The 20,004-nt window shown below is 44.6% G+C and overlaps 1 protein-coding gene across 2 annotated transcripts in view; it reads left to right on the top strand.

Annotated features, from left to right (window-relative positions):
• Positions 1-20,004, top strand: part of HGF (hepatocyte growth factor) — a 475,310-nt gene that overhangs the window by 10,806 nt on the left and 444,500 nt on the right. For both annotated transcript variants that reach the window (XM_085652885.1, XM_085652884.1), the window contains exon 2: positions 8,629-8,795. In XM_085652885.1, coding sequence (XP_085509011.1) covers positions 8,629-8,795 — 167 coding nt within the window. The remainder of the gene's footprint in view (positions 1-8,628; positions 8,796-20,004) is intronic.

The following is a 20,004-nucleotide window of genomic DNA, read 5'->3' as shown; positions in this document are numbered from 1 at the left end:
ATTTCAATTCCACCCTATTTCCTTTTTTAAAGATCGGGACAATAGTCGAGGAAGTCCAAGAAGGGGGAATCGAAGAATAATTCCGACTGTTATACATATTTATCAACAATGGGGCACACAGCTTTACATTACATTTGATTATGTCGCTAGGGACACCGTCAGGCCCTGGTGCTTTGCCACCTGTACTTTCTCTGATAGCGATCTCTACTTCCTGCATGGAAATTAACCAAACAAGGCGGGTCAGCCCCTTCCCATAGCCACAGGGGGGATCAAATTGACATTTGTGTAAATGTCTTTAAAATGAGACACACACCCATCCGCATTATATGACATCCAATGTTATTCCTGTGTGAACAAGGGAGCGCATGGTAGACACATCATTCCAAAGGTTTCGCTGTCTTGTTTATTAGCAGTAACAGACAGCATAGCCCACTGCTGTGCGATTACTTTAGCCGTTATTTTATTAGTGACTGCTTTATTGACCTCCTGTAAGGCAGTCACTAATGGGCGGTCCACGGACTCTGCATTTAAAGCCCCAATTAATTGGTGTCTAATTGGGGTTGGAACTAGATGTTCCGTTTTATTCTACTAAATAATTTTCTATAAATCCAGTAATAGCTAGCAAATTACCATATACCTAACATAATAATGTTAGGTATATGGTAACTTGCCACCATATCGAATCGGGTCTACTTGTTAATGAGGATGTTTGGAATTTGTACCATGTAAATCGTTCCAAGCTATTACTGGATTTACAGAAAATTATTTAGTAGAATAATTGTTAATATATGCACAATCACTGAGCACATGTACATTGATTGACCGATTTGTTGGACACAATGGATTCCTCTGCACGAGGTTGTAATCTGGGCTCACTTATGTTATTTTTTATACAAATACTATGTATTCCAATTTTGATATTTGTGTTACTTCCAGCCCTGAGGAAGTCGTTTAGGTCAATCCCTTTAGCGACGAAACGCGTTGGGAGTGGAAGACTATATTGAGTATAAAAGAAGAACAGAAGATCAAATGATTATTGTTCTATTCTGATTTAACGTCATATTGTGATTCTAATAATTTGCGTGTGCATCAACATGAGTAAATTACTGAATTCCGCTGTTCTGCCAGCAGGATTAATTAATCAGGATTGCTTTTAAACACTTGCTTTAACGTGAAAAACAGGTATACTGTTAGCCTCTGATAGAAAGACTTGAAACTTCACTCATTGGGCAGGATCGCTTCCTGTCTGAAACTGTAAGTCATGCAGTGAGTCATGGCCGGGACCCTTTGCCCCTCCCCTGGGCTCTCACAGCTCCTGGGAAGTCTAAAGCAAAGGAGCATGGATTGAGTTCACAGGGGCGCTTCCCAACACATCAGGATGTATCAGAGAGCTCTTGTCAGCATGAATTGAAAACAGTGGCAATGCTGGGTTCACTGACACTGTGCTTCCTGCCCCCATATGTGTAGCTTTGTAATGGAATGTAACACTCTATGGCACACTGTGTGGAGGAAGAGGCAGTCTAGTCTGCTGAGTTTTCCTGATGACCTGGGCAGCTGCGCGAAGCAGACACTCCACACTCGGCTAGTAAAGAGTAAAGTGAGTAAAAACTTTTTAAAGAACACACTAGTGAAAGGGGTGAGTTTTGTGGCACTGATGGATTTGTTTTCATCTCTGTGCTCATGGGTTCTCTGATTGTGATAATCCGGCTGTGAGCGGTACATCCAGCCCATTTGCAAATCTGGGTTTTGTAATATATCAGTGATTGGCTCAGCTGGGGTGTCTAGACTAATAAACCAAAACACATCAAAAAATGTGTGTTGAGCCTTGTTCTTGATTACAATGGCACTCTGTGTCTTTTTCGGAAGCTCTGATGCTATCACACACATTGCTCACTACTGAAGTTATTGAAAGCGAAACCTTGAAAAGGCAAAGCACGAGGCGTGTAGAACTATGTGGAATCTCACTGAGATTTTATTAAACTTTGCGGAATTCCATATAGACAAACTCCACGCGTTTCGCCATCCCCTACTCATGTTGGTTTGTTCAGATACAAAAGACTTGAGTTCTGGAGTGTTTTCAGAAATATTCCAGGATGTTAAATGCTTAGCAATTCAACTTGTTACACATGCTTTTAAGTCACATCAATCACAGTGATTACATACTGGTATTTGGGGCAACATGAAAGTAGCATGACAAGGCTCTAACACAAGTGTGTCAGTTACTTACTGATGCAGGCCTCACTCTGAATGTAGGAAGGTCTGAGTTTCACAAGAGCAAACTTAAATTCTTTGAGCATATATTCTCTGATGGAGGAATGACTCCTGACCCAGAAAAGGTGATAGCACTGTCATCTGCTTGTCCCCCACAAGATGAAACCGTGCTGCGAGCCTTCTTAGGCATGAGCAGTCACTGCTCAAGGTACATTCATGATTTTGTTACAGTGAGTGCCCCATTGAGAGACTTACCAAAATGAAATGTCCCTTTTCAGTGGTGTCCTGAATGTGACCAAAGTTTCAATAGGATAAAACATATGATTGAGAATACAAATGAAATGGCCTATTTTGACCCCAAACATATATTGATATCACTGCAGATGCAAGCCCGGTGGAGCTGGAGGCCATCCTTGCTTATCACAATGTTCATCCAAATGCTCAAAGACACCTTGTGGCCTATGCCGGTTGACACCTGTTTGAAACTGAACGTGCTTATTCTCAGCCAGAAATAGAGAGTCTGGCTGTAGTATGGTTTATGTGTTTCTATATGGAAAATGTTTCACCATCAAAATGGACCACCAGGCATTGCTCACTATCTTTGAAAATCCATAAACTAAAATGCCCCCTCACATTGAGAGGTATGGGTTGACCCTACAAGAGTATGACTAAGAACTGTGCACAAGCTGAGGAAAGATCAAAACCCTGTTTATTACTTTTCACGAGTGCTGCTGCATCACCACAGTTCAACATACGAAGCGGCTGAAGAGAATTTCAAAATCATTATCAAGTCCAGCATGCCAGCAGCCCTATCTAATGAACAGATTACTGCTGTTACTAGTACAGATAAGAGCATGATTGTCCTCAAAGACCTCATTTCAGCTCAATCATGAAACACAACTAATTTGCTGATACTACTACACATAAGAACATGATTAACCCCAAAGATCTCATTTAAACTCAAGCATGGAAGAAGAGAATTCAACCCTTTGCTGACGATGTTGAATTTCAAAAATTGAAAAATGTACAAGGTGAACTATCCATCAGGGTATTGTATTTAAAGGCTCGAGGATTGTCACCCCTGAGATCCTGAGACAGCAAGTCATTGAGCTAGCCCATGCTACCAAAAGTGCACTAAGTGATTGAGTGTGGTTCCCTTGCTTGGGTGAATGAGTTGAGAAAGAATTGAAAGTGTGCCATTTATGCAACTGATTATCTCCCAGAGTGACACAACATCCATTGACCATGTCTGATCTTCCTGCGCATGCCTGGAAGAGAGTGGCTGTTGATTTCTTTTGGCCCCTAGAAAAAGGACTTCATCTCATAGTAGTCATTGATGAAAACTCATGTTTTATTATTGACAACCCATGACACATTTATTAAGTGGTTTGATGACATCTGGGGCGTCCCCGCTGTTCTCAAATCTGACAATGGCCTGCCTTTCAATAGCAAAGAATTCAAGGAATTTCTAGTTCAACTCATTATCAAGCATCAAGGGAGTGCACCTCTCTAGCCTCAGGCCTACAGTGCTGTTGAACGATTTATGGGCACCCTCAAGAGAGTAATTCAGCTAGCATTTATGGAGGTAACTGATCTAAAACGAGCCATGTGTCAAGCCCTTTGTGCCTATCGATGAACTCCAGACTCCACCACTAGTGAGAGTCATGCCACCTTGCTATTTGGGAGAGCCATCTGAACTAAGCTACCACAATGGACATCGGACCGATCAATAAACACTGATAAGGTTCGTGTCACAGACACTTCGCAAAAGAGTAAGATGAAAACTTATGCTGATCAGCGTCTACATGCTCAAGAAATGGTCTTCAATAAAGGGGACAGAGTACTGGTCAAACAGAAACAAAAGCAGAAAACAGGCACTTTGCTTGCTGTTGACTCCCCAAGAGTAGTAAAGACCAAAGGACACCTGTGAACGCTTATCATCATGGAAAGTCTATCAGACGGGACTCTGAACACTTTAAATTTGCCTCAGTGTTTACCTGCTCTTGAGATCGTGAGCAAGGCAACCTCGCCTGAATGTCCAGGTAAAGCATCTGAGCCTATGTCATCAGTGAATGATCAATGTACCTCTCAACTACCTGTGCAAGCGCCTCGATGACTCATTGAGGAAATTTTATGTTGATGCTGTTTTTACTTTTTATATAACAAAAAGGGGGAGATCTAGAGAATGTGATTGTATACTGAAGAATAAAGACTTCTGATACAGAGCTTTGTGTGTGGCTTGTTTTATTTGTGTACTCCTGGGCTGGGGAGGACGCAACAAGTTCTGCAGTATATTAGGAAATTAGGGAGTTTCAGAGCAAAGGAGTTATCCAAGATGGCCATCAGAGACAAAATAGGCCAAATGTAGCACAGATATCACCCAAATGTAGCCCAAGTATAACACAATGACAGAAGTGTGCAAAACTATTTTTTGAAGTTTTTTATATAGCGCAGTCTTGACTTTTAAGTATTGGAGTGTTTTACATGATCATCAGTTACATTACACAAGGAGACATTCATTTTGGTTTTAGGTTTTGGAGATTCCATGATTTGCCAAGAATCACAGAATGCTGAGCCAAACTTAGTTCCTCAGTTGCAAAGACGGCAGCTCTGGCCTAAGTGCAACAAATGATCAAGTGTTCAACTGGATAAAACAACATAAATATAGTAAATAATTTAAAAGGGCTTTGTCGCTGTTAGAGAACTCAGACCCATCATTTCTATAGGGAAAAACATCCCCTCATATTTATAATATTATTTTAGGAAACCCTTTAGGTATTACAGGTTTGGGGAGGCAGAGGTCAGGGGCACGGCTTGGACGATTGAGGGCAGGAAGGAGGGGGCAGAGGCAGAAGTTGAGCATGCTGAGCAGGTGGGAGGGACAGTGGCAGCTCAACAGACTGTGGAGGGCAGGGGAAAGGGGACAGAGCAACAAACTAACTATGCAGGACAGGCTAGAGAGCTGTAGCAATACAACAGACAATTGAGGACAGAAAGGAGAGGCAGCAGCAGTACAATCATACATGCCAACAGACCCAATTCAGGCAGGAGACTCCCAATGATTTTAAGCCCATAAGGCTCCAAACAAAAAGTTCCTCTTTTTCAATGTAAGTCAATGGGGAAAATCAATTCACCAGATTTGTTTTCAAAATGAGTGGTACATTGAACAGAGGGCATGAGGAATGGGGTAGGGACATGGGCTCGGACAATAGAGGGCAAGAGGGAGGAGAGGAGGGGCACCAAACTGACCTTGCAGGGCAGGATGCAGAGATTGCAGGTCAAGCAGGAGGGCAGTGCATCACAACGGACCATAATGCAACAGGGAGGCAACAGGACCATTCACACAGACAGGAGAGAGCAGAGGGCAAAGAGGCAAGGGTAGCTAGCTGATGATACCAGAGAGACAGCAGGGGCAGTTGAGGCACAAGGGACAATGAAGGTTAGGAGGGAGGAGGCAGGGACACTCCATTGGACTGTGGATGCCAGGAGGGAGGGGATAGAGGCCCGCACATGGAAAACGGAGGACAGAGGGCAAGGGACATGTCAAGAGCAGCAAGCTGACCATACAGGGCAGGCAGATGGCCACTGGAAGCAGAACACACCATGGAGGGTACTAGACCTGTCAACTTGTGGCGTGTTCTTCCTATCTTTTTGCTTTCTGACCTCCTGGTTTTGACTCTCTATTTACTGGTTTAGAGTCTCTGCGCACTTTCTCACTGCTGTTCAGTGTTAAAGTGCAAATGCTCCTATTCTAAACTGGATTATGGATTAGTGTTTCCATCATGTGCATATCTGAGTGCCAGGGCCTCTAAATCAAATGCTACAAGTGGGCTTGTAGCACTGATTGTGCCACCCACACGAGCAGCCTTTAAAAGGGTTTTCAGACCTGCCACTGCTGTGTCAGCGTGCAATTTTTACTGCTATGTCGACTTGGCAAGTACGTCCCCCTGCCAAGCCCTAACCTTCCCTTTTATTACCTGTGAGTCACTCCTAAGGTAGGCCAATGTACCCCTATGGGCAGGATGCAGTATATGTGAAAGGTAGGACTTGTCCTGGTGTGTGTGGCATGTCCTGATGGTGAAGTGCAGTGTAATTCGTTTTTCACTGTTGAAAGGCTCACTTTCCCATAGAATAGAAAGAGGGATATTCTGTAACATGTTACGAGTATAATTTCCCATGGGGACAAGCTAGAGGAATGGAGATTAGTATGCCTGAACTCAGAATGCAGAAATGCATCTTTCAGTAAAGATGATTTTTATGTTCTGGGGTTGAAAAGTTGATATTTTCTCGCTTAGTCATCCTGTGAGCTTCTGCTCGGTTGTGGATTGACTGTCTGGCTTTGGAGTGACATGCACTGGGGGTGTGCATTCTCTTCAGACAGCTACTGGGGGAGTCAAGGTGTGTTCTGCCTTTCCTGGAGGAGTCAAGCCTGGGCTGAATAGACCAGGGCTTCATTTAGAGTAGTGGAAGGAGATTTTCTTGCACCGGAATGGGCCTTGTCTGCCTTGGACAATGCTGTCTCCACCCCCTGCAGGGCAGCTGGGCTGGTTTGGGCTAAGCACAGACACTCTCTGCTCAAGAGAATAAAGAGAAATGCAGTGTAAATATTGGGGCCCAGACCCCAGAACATTAGAACTTGCTTGGATCAAGGAACCTGCCAAGAAGAAGAGCTGGAAGAACTGCCATGAGGAGTACCGCCCCTTTGCTTTGTTGTTGCTTTGTTGGGCTGGCCTGCAGTTGCTGCTTCTGCCTTAGGTAGTGAAAGGACTTGACTGAAATTTCTTTAATTGTTGCTGAGTATCTCCAAGGGCCTGAAATAGAGCTTGCCAGCTGTTCACAAAGTCTCACGGACAGCAAAGGCTTCACTTACCTCTGGGTGCCACCGCTGGAACCGTGGGTTTCAGTTGCCACATAGAGGGAAAGCATCCAACACCGTCACCGAAACCGCTGCTGGCTCCGTGTCCTGAAGGCACTGCAGAAGGCACCATAGCACTTCACACCGCAACCTTGGTCTCACCGACGACCACAACTAACACCGCCACCAAGCCGCTGCTTGCACTGCAACCTGTGGGCATCGCACTCTGCGCCGCCTCGCTTGTCTCCAATGCCCAGGTCTCACTGGGGACGTCACTGCCCACTGACCACGACACCTGCGAACACATCGTGGGTTTGGTTTGGGGGCACCACTCGTAAGTTACACAATGCACCGGCCTGTCCCGCACTGCAATCTGGGCCAATTGACGCCAGTTCCCATCATCCGGCACTGTGGCTTGCACCGTGATCTGTCCTATTGGACCTCTCAGCGGCATTTGACACTGTAAACCACCAAATCCTGCTGAATAGGCTAGAGGATATTGGGGTAAAAGATAAAGCCCTTGCTTTAGTCAAATCATTTCTGTCAGACAGAATTCAGTTTGTTGCAGCTGATAATTTCAGATCCCCATCCTTCTCTCTCCCTTGCGGCATCCCCCAGGGTTCGTCTCTTAGCCCGACCCTTTTTAACATCTATGTGGCCCCCTTGGCCAAACTAATTAGATCATTTGGGTTCTCTGTAGTTACCTATGCTGATGATACCCTATTAGTGATCTCTGTATCATCTAATATTTCAGAGACAGCAAAACATTTTTACAACTGTATGCAGGAGTTTCGAAAATGGATGCCCAAAACTGCTTAAAGTTGAATTCAGGCAAGACCGAGGTACTGCTCTTTGAGAATGACTCTGCCTTTTGGTCCCAAGACTGGTGACCACCTGAACTTGGACAACTTCTGTCGCCAGTTACGAAGGTAGAAAATCTTGAAGTTATCTTTGACAACCAACTTACCTTCGAAGGGCATGTAAATACAATCACGTCTGCCTCCTTCTTTATTATGACAATTTTACAGAAGCTCTTTCCTTTTATTCCGAAGGACCTGCAAAAAAACAGTCATTTCTTCTCTGATACTTAAAAAAATTGACTACGCAAATGTTCTTTTCATAAACATAAGAAAAAAAAGTCTAAATAAGCTGCAGGTCCTACAGAACTCAGCCCCTAACCCGTTACTAGGCATACCCAAAAAAGAATCAGTTTCAGCTGCCCTTCCACTTTGCATTGGTTACCTATTGAGAAACGTATACAGTTTAAGGCCCTGTGCATTGCTTTCAGGGCTCTTCATGGGGAAGGCCCACAAGTTTTTAAGCTTTGGTTTCGCTGGTAATTTCCACCACGATCTCTTCGCTCAGAATCAGCATGCAATATCATTGTTCCTAGAGTAAAATGGGGTTGGAAACGTTTTATTGGAAGCACTTCTTTTCAATCTTTAGGAGCCTCTAAACTCTTGCCAGCCTCCTAACCTGGTACTGTCCAGTTTGCAAGCTTGCGCGCCTAGACACCTTACAGTAGTAGTGCGCATTTATTATTTTTTTAAATTTCATTTCAGCACGACAACAAGCACCGCCTCACTCCGCACGGCAGCCCTGGTCTCACTGCCACAGAGCCACTGCTTGCACTGCGACTTGAAGGCACCGCCCGCCTTACCTCTTCGCTTCACATCGCAACAACAACGTTTACAACGACCGGCCCGCACCAACATGGCTAGAACCAAAGGTACTGTTTACGACTCTAATGACACTAAAGCAGGTCCACAATGTCGCGGTTGGCCGGTACTGTTTGATTCTGTTGTTTTCAGCTACCTCTGTAGCTCCAGACGTAGATACCGTCTTAAAGGAACTGCACTGCTAAGTCATACTTGCAAAGTGCCTATTTTTGATAACAGTATGTTGGTCTTTTATTGTTTTGGACTTGTTTGCACAGATAAATATTGGTTATTTTTCTAAAACTGGTGTGGTGTACTTTTGTAGTATTTTCACTGTATTGCTGTTGGTTATGTGCAAATGCTTTACACACTGCCTCTGAAATAAGCCTGATTGCTCATGCCAAGCTACCAAGGGGTGAGCAGAGGTTATTTTAGGAGTCTACTGAAGAAGGATGAAATCCAGAAACACATGTGTCTAGAGATTAACAGCACTAACCTGCACCAACTTTGGTGAGACACTCTGCAAAATTTCAAGTAAGCATTTAAATGGAACTGCATGTACCAGGATGCAAAGGGGCGAACTGTGCTGGGAGGTAGCAGTGTGCTCCCATCCCCCTTCTGTTTCAAAAAGGCTCCCTTGAGCCACTGGGCTGACGAGCTCATGGGAGGCACCTGTGCGCCAGGGAGAGGTACAGAGACATGAGAGTATTGTGGCAGCTTTCTCAGCAAACCCCAGAAGATTGTTTTATCTCTACTGAAGAAGGATGAAATCCAGAAACACATGTGTTTAGAGATTAACAGCACTAACCTGCACCAACTTTGGTGAGACACTCTGCAAAATTTCAAGTAAGCATTTAAATTGAACTGCATGTACCAGGATGCAAAGGGGCAAACTGTGCTGGAAGGTAGCAGTGTGCTCCCATCCCCCTTCTGTTTCAACCCCAGACAGTACTTCTCTTCCGTTTCTCCAGCTCTTCTCCTTGGCAAAGGTTTCTCTTGATTCCAGAAGTAGTCTAAACTACTGGGGTTTTAGGTCTAATATTTATACCCCAAAATGTCTTTGTTCTCTTTGTGCAAGGGGCTCTGAACCCTGTCCAAAAACCAGTTCTGTCCTCACTGATATAGTATGACCGTAGGGTGGTGGAGACAGCATTGTGCAAGGGAGATAGGCCCTATTCTGGTGCAAAGAAATCTCCTCCCACTACTCAGGCAAGAATTCAGACATGGTCTATTCAGCCCAGGACTGAGTCATCCAGGAAAGGCCAAGCACACCTCAACCCCCCAGTGGCTGTCTACAGTGAATGCATGTCCCCAGCCTCTGTCACTCCAAAACCGAACAGTCAATATACAAACAGGCAGAGGCACACAGAATGGTTAAACAAGAAAATGCCTACTTTCTAAAACTGGCATTTTCAAACACAATTTAAAAATCATCTTTACTAAAAGATGTGTTATTAAATTCTGAGTTACGAGAGCCTACACTGTATTTCTCTATCTTTTCCCAATGGGAAGTTATGCTTGTAAGATGTTACAAAGCATTTCCCATTCTATCCTATGGGCAAGATAGCTTTTCAATGGTGAAAAACAAAATTGGCAGTATTTCACTATCAGGACATGTGACACATAGCAGTACATGTCCTACCTTTCACATACACTGCACCCTGCCCAGGGGAGTACCTTGGGCCTACCATAGGGGTACCTTACATGTAAGAAAAGGAAAGGATAGGGCCTAGAAAGTGGGTGCACTTGCCATGTCAACATGGCAGTTCAAAAACTGCACACAGACACTGCAGTGGCAGGTCTGAGACACATTTACAGGCTACTCATTTGGGTGGCACAATTAGTGCTGCAAGCCCACTAGTAGCATTTGATTTACAGTCCCTAGCACACTTTATGCACTTTACAAGGGGCTTACCAGTAAATCAAATATGCCAATTATGGATAACCATTCATGTTCACTATTTATACGGAGAGAATATACACTTTAGCACTGATCAGCAGTGGTAAAGTGACCAGAGTCCAAAACCCAACAACAACAGGTCAGGACAAAATAAGAGGAAGAAGCAAAAAGTTTGGGGATAACCCTGCAAAAAGGGTCAAGTCGAACACCACTCAGGAGTGACCAGGAGGCATAGAAGACGAATGCCCACCGATGTCGATTGTTGCAGGAGAACTGACTGTGACCTTGAAACTGGAGCTGTGTGGACCGGGAAATGCTCTGGAAAACCAGGAGCTGTACATGAGCTGTCCCATGTTGGATGTTGAGAGTTGAGGGGTCGGTGTCCAGCAGGAGCACTAGCAAGCTTTGGCAACTGCAACCAATGTGGAAGTTGAAGAAGGTACAATGCCGGGACCAGCAAGGTCCGGGAGACTCACCGCAAGCAGGGGGGTCAGGGCAGGCCCTGAGCAGTCATGGGAGCTCAAAGAATTCAAAGAGGACCCTCAAGAGGACCCACAGGCCGGAGTCACTGGAGTCGCAAGAGGACCTCGAGCATCTCACCAGGAATGAAAGCCCACAGTGCAAGTGATGTGGTGAGGATGAAGTTCTTAGTCACAGGAAATGCTGGACTTTGGGTCTACATGGAGCCCAAGGAGCTTGGTGTAAGGAAGTCAACAAGCCTTTGCAACTGCAAGTTGATATGGTGCACAGGGGTTCAGTTCCTGCGGTTCCGATGAGGGATACTGGCCTCAATCTTGGTGAGAGGACAGGGCAGGCCTTGAGGGATGTGAAGAACCACCACCTGTGTTGCTGAGTCTTTTCGAGTCTGTGGGAGCCCAGGATCAGCAGACTGGTCAGCATAGTTGTGGTGCCTGCAGATGCAGGGAAGAGACTCCTTCACTTAAAGGGAGATTCCTTCAGATGTCTTGGATGCCCTCAGGCCTTGGAAGGTTCCTGTTTGGTGCACAGGCATGGACGATGGAGCAGACGAGCAGGGCGACAAAATCATGAGAAGCCGGAGTCTTCCTGGTTGCAGCCTTAATGCCCAGAGCAAAGTCCAGCAAAGTCCAAAGTGCCCAGATGGTCGAAGAAGAAGTGGTGTCTGAAATTATTCTTGTCCCACGATGGTACCCACCTACAGGTAAGCCCTTAAATATCCTAAGGAAAGGGATGGGATGATTCGGGGGTCCCTCCCTAAGGAGGGGCTGGACAAGGAGGAGGATACTCCCCTGGCCTTTGTCCAGTCTTGCACCAGAGCAGGAGAGAACAGCTCCCTGAAGTGGTTTGGACAGAACTATGCATGTAGGGCACTAAGTGTGCCCTGCACACAGACTATGTGGTGCTGGCAAGCACCCCCACAATGCCCCAATTCACTAAACCCTGTCTGAGAGGTGGTCAAACCTCCCTGTGACAGGATACCTATTATTCTGCCTTCCCCTACCCTTGGCTCAGCAGCAGGAGGGCAGAAACGTATCTCTGGCCGAAAACAAACCTTGCTTGCTGTCCGGGGCTGGAAAACTGGTACTGTGAGCACTGAGGGATTCCCAAAGGTGCTTTACGGTGCATGAAATCATACCTCCCAAACCGTTTACGTTGTGTGGGTATGATTCCTACGTGTTTGATACCAACTATGATATAATTCATTACAGCCAGTTTCGAGATGGTCACCGCGTAATGATGCGGTGCCCCTCTATATGTTATATGGCTGTCTCACTTACAATTTGGGAGAATGAACTACGTGGGTTGTAGGGGTTTCCTGCTCATGCAGGGGCTCCCTCACACTTAGAACAGAGCACCCTGCCTTCAGGATTGAAAGGCCTACTCTAGGGGTTGTTGCAGCGATTCTGCACGTATACAGAACTATGCACAGGAAAACTGGACCTCGGTGAATAGGGGTGTACCAACCTACCACATTAGTGCCCAAAATCCCAAACTGACTTGATATAGTGTCTCATTCGTTTTCTGACTACAAATGATTAGACAACCCAGAACACGTCACTCTCTCCTGGGAATTGTGGGAGTCAGACAACTCTTTCGCTCACTCACTCATACTTGTCCACAATGCGAGTAATCAGAGACGCTGTATAGTTTAAAATGTTTATTTTAACTAACACGCTCTATGGTACAGTACACGTGCCATTACTAGCAGCAAAATGCATAAACACAATATAGTCCGCATTGTCACAATTCCATAGAATACAAAAGGGGATATCATTTTATAACTTTTAAGACTGTGGAAAAGGACAAAAAGACCTAACCACCCTCCCCGTTGTAAGAAATAGTTTATTATAAAAAAACATCTTTACTAAAATACCTCTGGGCTTTGACAGCAGACCCCATACCTCAAGGCGTAGATGAAATGTTCACATCTCAGGACGAGCACAGCTCTTCTCTCTGGAAAGGTGTCTCTCCAAGTGTGTCAAAACATATTTTGCTTGCAATATTAAAGCACACAATTTCCAGTAGTGCAGCTGTGGGTAGTATGTTATGTCGAGGTGCGAGGGACTGACCAGAACAGAATAACAAGGGGCATTGTTGATCGACCATGTACCTCGTGTGCAGACTAAACCTCAGGGCACATCAGAGAACGCGAAAAGCAGACAGATCTCATGTGAAAGGGGCACAAACAGAGTCTTGCGAAATATATGCTTGCAGTGTTGTGCGCAAAAGCAGCCTAATGGCAGCGAAACTCATGCTAACTTAACAAATGTCGACAATGGATCAATAAGCTATACTACACCCTCCCCCTGGTAAGTCCATCGTATGTAGGCATAGGACGAAAACAGAGTTCAAAAAGCGTGATCAGAAATTAACAGGCGTGTCCATAAATTTGGAAAAAAATCAAAGACGAGAGTCTATCTATCAAGAAGCCAAGTTCTGGAAGAAGAGAAAAACACCCTCCAAAAGGACATCATTGTGTTCAGTAGAAAAAAGAGACGCCTTCCAATTTAGCAAGGTGAACGAACAAAAGTGTTCTTCATAGTCAGGTGCCTTCATTAGAATTGCTGGATAACTTGCGTGATATTCAATATAACTCAGAAGTAGCCATTGAGCCAAAATTCAAAATGAAGCCGCAGGCAATTAAGCCAATTAAGCCAATCCCAGAACAGTCATGCTCATGAGCCACTAAGGGGCCCATTTGCTGGTCGATATCCAGGTCCGGACATGACGTATTGGAAAGGCATATATTCAACGCCCCTGTAAACTGACATCTCAAGCACGAAAAGATGAGTTGCACACAAGTGAAATACGCAAAACGGAAGGACAACCCATAAGACACACTGAGTGTTGTCAGTGGTAATGTACCGAAGCATCCATGCATTCAGTCACAGAGCAACTGGAGCCATCCCGGTCTGTGCAATACCACAAGAGGAGCAGCCATTGCACAGGAGGCACAGCAGAAGCAGGATTCTAGTGACTAACATCAATATTAAGGGAAACCCACCAAAGACGCTGGGAAAGATAGAATGAATGAATGCAGATATTACACCAAATATAGTCTGTAAAGAAGTCATGAGGACAGACCCGACAGCCTTAAAAAAAAAATGTGCCAGGCCTTGAGCAGTCGACGCATTAAATATGCGATGGATGAGCTCCCCAAAACGTAGTGGGAGGTTAGTATTTAAAAGCATTTGAACCTCAGTGGCGGGGCTAGCCAACTGCAGGCTGAAGGTTTCTCATGCAGAAGAAAGGGGTATTTTTTGTTGGGTTAAAAGCACCTTTAATCTGCTCAACTTGTTGACATCTGCTTTCAAAGTTGGTATTGAAGGCCAGACAGAACCATCCAGCGGCCCACGCGGTGGCGGAAAAAGCACATTATTGCAACAAATTACGCGCTGTGAATCCGTTACAATGTACAGTATGCCAGCAAGAAAGCCGCAGCACTCTTGGTTATTTAAAATAAGATAACTACCCTTAGTAAGCAAAGTGAACGTGGGAATTATTGCGGGAACTGGTTTACCTTTTAAAACACATGCGAGGTTCGGAGTTGACATGTGTGGAAATATGGATTTTTCTGGTCAGTTATGTCCCCTATCTTGGACCCCAACGGTTCAATGTGCATGTCACAAGTACATGTATGTTCCCTCCAGTTCCAGTTATGAAGACGCAAATACATGTGCGTCCACCGTCAACATGTCCTTTGTCAGATCCGCCATGAATAGGCCGGATATTCCATTCCTAAGTATGAAAAGCCACCGGCTTTATATGGTTCACTTATGCCATTTTACAGTCCAGGCAAGTAGGCCCTGATTCTGTCATCAAAACTCCTCTTGCCTTCTGCCTCTGAAAGCTCCAGCCCGAGCCTGCATCTGTGACCATGAACTTTGTCTCATTCTCTGCGCGGCTCACGAAGCCTGACATCAGCTTACTCTCTGCCAAGAACTGTATTTCACCTTCGAATTATCTGCTTCCCCCTCAGCCGATGCATTCCTGCCTAGTAGTTTAAGTAAACATTCTTCCAGTTACCAAGCAAAAAGGCCCATCTTCTCTGTCCTCATGCAAGCAATTCATAGCCCTGTTACCATGGAATATTCCTACCCCCTCGCATTCAGTGTAGACACTTAGACGCTTGTACACGCACGCACAGTCAGTATAGAATAGATTCTGTCCGAGAGTCCCTCTTTTATGGATAACATAGTTCTTTAAACATAGGATGTTAGATATGATTTGGGATTAGGTTGACTTGACCCCCCAGACTTCTTGTCTCCACATGTAGAGCTAAATGTCAAGTCCCCGTCACCCCCTAGTTACACGTCAATTACACGTCATACTGCTGCGCGCGCATCCATGCCAAGTATTATCTTATAGATCCACCTATACATGACATCATAACCAATCATGTTTCTTTTTACTCATTATTACACCCATTTTCGGTTACGCGGACCAACGTCATTTTCCTTATCAATTGTTACGCCTACTGCATTTACTTCATTGTCATGTATGTACTATAAAAGTCATTTTCTTGTCAATAAAGGGTGTACTTCACTTCCTGAACCCCGTGGTGATGGAACTTGAAGCATCCGATTATAATCGTTTATTGGAATAAAGCCCATTCCGAAACTCTAATATCACGGATTCTGCCTCTCATTTTACTGAGCTATTTTATAATGTTTCTGTATCAAATTCAGTCCCGGTAAAGGAATTTTTATTTACCACATGATGGCGCCCGAACAGGGACACTTTCTCATCTCACGCGCCGGCGGTGCGTTGCAGGCCCGGTCTCCTGCCACAGCTGGACGGACAATAACGCGTACCAGCAGGATTTCCTGTATCTCCCTCCGGTCAAGCGGGGGCGACTGAGACTGCGATCAACACCCAGACGAGGCGGTGAGAAGTGCGAAGTATCCCGACCAGAGCCTAGCTGAGAGAGCAAGATCCGAGGTATACAGAGACCCACCAGTCCGAAGTCAAGCCCAGTGTCCGACGAGTCGAGTCGAGTCGAGTCCGGTCCGGTTCAAGTTCAAGTTACTGAGGCCTTCCGTTTCCGAAGCTACCCGGTGAGTACCATTGCTGGGGAGGCATTTCTGACGTGCACATAGGTTGTGCCGGTCAAGACGGGTTTGGGTACACAAATCCGGTCTGCACTGTTTTAGCAGTGTATCTGTACTGTTTAGCAGTATATCAAGTATTCCGAAGTATTCCGAAGTATCTAGTTATTGTCTAGTTAGTGTCAAGAATTAAGCATGGTGATTTAGTTATGCAGACGATCATCATTGTTGTTTCAGTTAAAGGTTTAATGTTTAATGTTTAAAGTGTTTAAGTATGTTCTGTATATCGTGGTATGAATGACTGTTCATTATCGTGTTTATTGTATTAAGTCTGTTCAAATTCAAGTATCAGGTCAAAATCAAGTATAAGGTCAGTTCTCAATATGCCGCTCTTTTCGAAATTAAGACAGATCACTACCAGAAAAGGGGTTCTCGAAGAAGCCGTCCCTATTCCTCCTAGGGACACTCCAGGGCACTTTATGTATCACAAACATGGCTTAGACGCTATATTATTTCTTGATTTATGGGTAGACTATACCAAGGGATTACCAGAAAGTCAGAGGTGGCCCACAGCGGGGACCTGGGATGCAGAGTGCATCATGAAAGTCGAGGAAGAGTTATGGAAAAGGAAAGTCAGACAGTCACAGAAAGACGCCGTTGAATTATGGCGTAAGGAATCACATAGACGAACAGAAAAAGCACGTAGACAGGAAGAGAAGAGTAAAGAGAATTCCAATAAAGTTCGAGAGAATCTATTAATTGAGGAAGGTATCCGAGTGAAATCAGAACAAGTAGACAGACAAAGAAATGCCCTTATGAATGGTATGTATCCCCTTCTGGCCGAAGGATTACCTAAGGCTACTCCAGAAACACCAAAAGACTTGCCAACCCCATTGTTCCCAATAAAGGTACATCCTAAGGGGCATCCTAGAACCGCAGAAGATGTTTTTCTTTCTTCATATTTAGATGACGCAGTTCCCGAGTATGCTAATTCCGCCCCACGTAGACCGCATACCAGGGAGGTTCAACGTCAAGATCCAGTGCCCGTATCCCTACAGCAACAAATCGAGTCACAAGTTCCGGCAAGCACATCTGTTTCTGTATCCGCTCCTACAGCTACTTCTATGGCTGTGTCCACACCTGTAGTTGCTGTGTCACGTTCGACGAATCCTTTTACACCCGACGCCCCAGATGGGGCCGCGGGAGGAGCTACCAATATCTTTTTTACGCCACCCAGAATAAATAAACTTACCTTTCAAGAGTCAGCGCATTCACGTACACCCAAACTCCTTAGTACCCGTGCGCTTAAGGAACTTCTTATAGATTGTAGATATGACCCGGTGCCTGGAAAAGAGGACGAAATGACCCTAGCATCATTGCGTATCAGACGAGCCGCAGTGTATTTAGCGAAGTTACCAGGAATGACTGCGCATCTAGATAATATATATCATTTTGTCCAAACGGGGCGAGATCCAGAATGTATTTACAGAGCCATGGAATACCAGAAAGTAGAGATACAGGGGGAACTGTTACGTTTCCTCATAAACTGTGTGATCAGAAATCAAGACCGACCGGGGGTAGACCCGGAAGCAATGAAAATTCTTACAAGATGGAGCCAGAATATATCGGAAGGGAGACATGATAAACAAAACTGTATAATAGCCATGTGCCGAAAGATCCGTAAAGAAATAGAACGCCTACACGAAGAGCGATTAGAGGTAGACGAGTTCGAACAAAACGAGGAAGAAGGGTCAGGACTGCCCACAGGACAGTCGGACACCATAGCCTATGTAGGTAAAGGAAGATCTTGTAATAGGAATCAGACTAGATATCATACTGACTCAATACATCCGATATGTCCAGATAATAACAGGAATTTTCAAATACCTATAATTAATATAAGGTCTAACGAGCATTCGTTCCAAACCGCTGACAAACTACTCCGAGAACGAAGGGGTTATCATTTCCTCGATTCTATGGATGAACAAGATTTAGCCAGGGCAGCTGTCCATTGGGTGGACAGTCCCGGAAAATATAGTGATGATACAGTAGTACGCACATTTTTGAATCTTACACCAGATGAACAAAGGTTAGCTGGGATTTATATGATTCAACAACTCATTATACTATATCGGAGTCAGCATTCGGACCCTGGTCCCTTGCCTGACATACTGACTGAATTACTTATGAATAAATGGAGAGGTCCAGGTACTGAATTAATTAAAGAAATTCTAGAATCAAGAAAGCAGTATATTCTTTTTGTATGTTCAGAACATGTTCCATTGTCCGTCAAGGAAAGAACTACGTATCACATAGATAGACAGAATCCCTTACGAGAAGTGCACCCAATAAAGGGTGAGGACAATCAGTTTAAACGCGTATTTGTATATACGCCCATATCGAAAATAGAATTGTTAGAAATGAAGAAAGTGGTACCCAGTCATGACAAAGACCCAGCGGGTTTTCACCGAGAAATTAAAGACATGTTACTCATGGGAGAGTATACCTACCCCGACATTATGACAATATTAAAGGTGTTGATGCCTGCTGGCATTTATGAGAAACTCAAGGAAAAAGAGTGGGAGGTAGGTGATCAAAAGATAGAATGGTCAGCATTAGAAGCAGAAGAAAGGGCCCGAGGTCCAGGTTCGGGGCTTGGGGACAAAACTAAAGCACTACCAGGTCTACTAGTACAGGTACTGCCACGTTTATTAACTACGAAAAAGGAAGATTGGGGTACAATTTCAGCCTGTAAGCAGAAGCAAGATGAAGACACTAGTGATTACTATGCCCGATTTGAAAAATGTTTTGGTATAAATAGTGGCATAAAAGCAAGTAGCGAATCATACCCGCATCTGTTTGTAACAAAATTAGTGGAAAATGCCCTGCCCCCAGTAAAGAATAGAGTATTAAAATTCGAGAGTACCTGGCAAGGTAATACTCCAACACAAATGTTACAAATGTTACAGTACCACCACAATAGAATTAAAGAGGAACAAGAACATGAACACAGACGCATGAAAGACACGAAAATGAAAATGCTAGTTTCCCAGACAGTTCCAGCTGAAGGACATAAAAAGGGTATGACACATTCCGATTCAGCAGGACCTGTAAAAGGGACATGCAATTATTGTAAAAAACCAGGTCATTACGTACACGATTGTCCAGTGCTAAAACATAATATCGCCATAGGTAAAACACAAGAAAGATCACGGCCACTAAGACAAGATCAGAATGAACAAGGAGCTACGCAGCATGCCCAGGCCATGCCAGCCGCACAACAGCCAATACAGTTTGTGCCAGCTGCACCACCGTTGCCTGCTGCTGCCACACAGACAACAACACGACAAATGTATCAGACCGCACAGTATGAATATCCCGAGTATCAGCGTTACGCATGAACAAGCCTAGAGAGGGAAGTTGACTTACCCCTTATTGAAATCCCAGTAGACCAAGAAGGACCTTATGTACATAGTGAATTATTAGGCCAAGATAGAAAATTTCTACTCGATACAGGGGCAAGTCGAACGACCATAAAACGTAGTGAAGTTCCAGGGGCACCCCTCTCAGGCTCACAGAATATTTCCCTTGGTTTTTCAGGAAAACCTATTGTTAATGAAGTGTCACAACCTCTGCCACTTACGATAGGACCTTTGACCCGAACTACAGATTTATTGCTTACTAAATCATGTCCAGAAAATCTATTGGGAATAAAAACGTTAAAAGCTCTAGGAGCTATAATATGTTGTTCTCCGGAAGGAGTAAGATTGTTTTTACGTGATTTTAAAGGTCACTATGTATCTAGAGACATGGATCCCCGACTGCAGACTTTACCTACACATCTATGGGCAC

This window comes from Triturus cristatus, chromosome 4_1 (assembly GCF_964204655.1).
Source record: "Triturus cristatus chromosome 4_1, aTriCri1.1, whole genome shotgun sequence".
In the NCBI taxonomy this organism is placed as follows: Eukaryota; Metazoa; Chordata; class Amphibia; order Caudata; family Salamandridae; genus Triturus; species Triturus cristatus.
The sequence above is the reverse complement of the archived record's forward strand: the minus strand, read 5'-3'. Positions and strand labels throughout refer to the sequence as shown.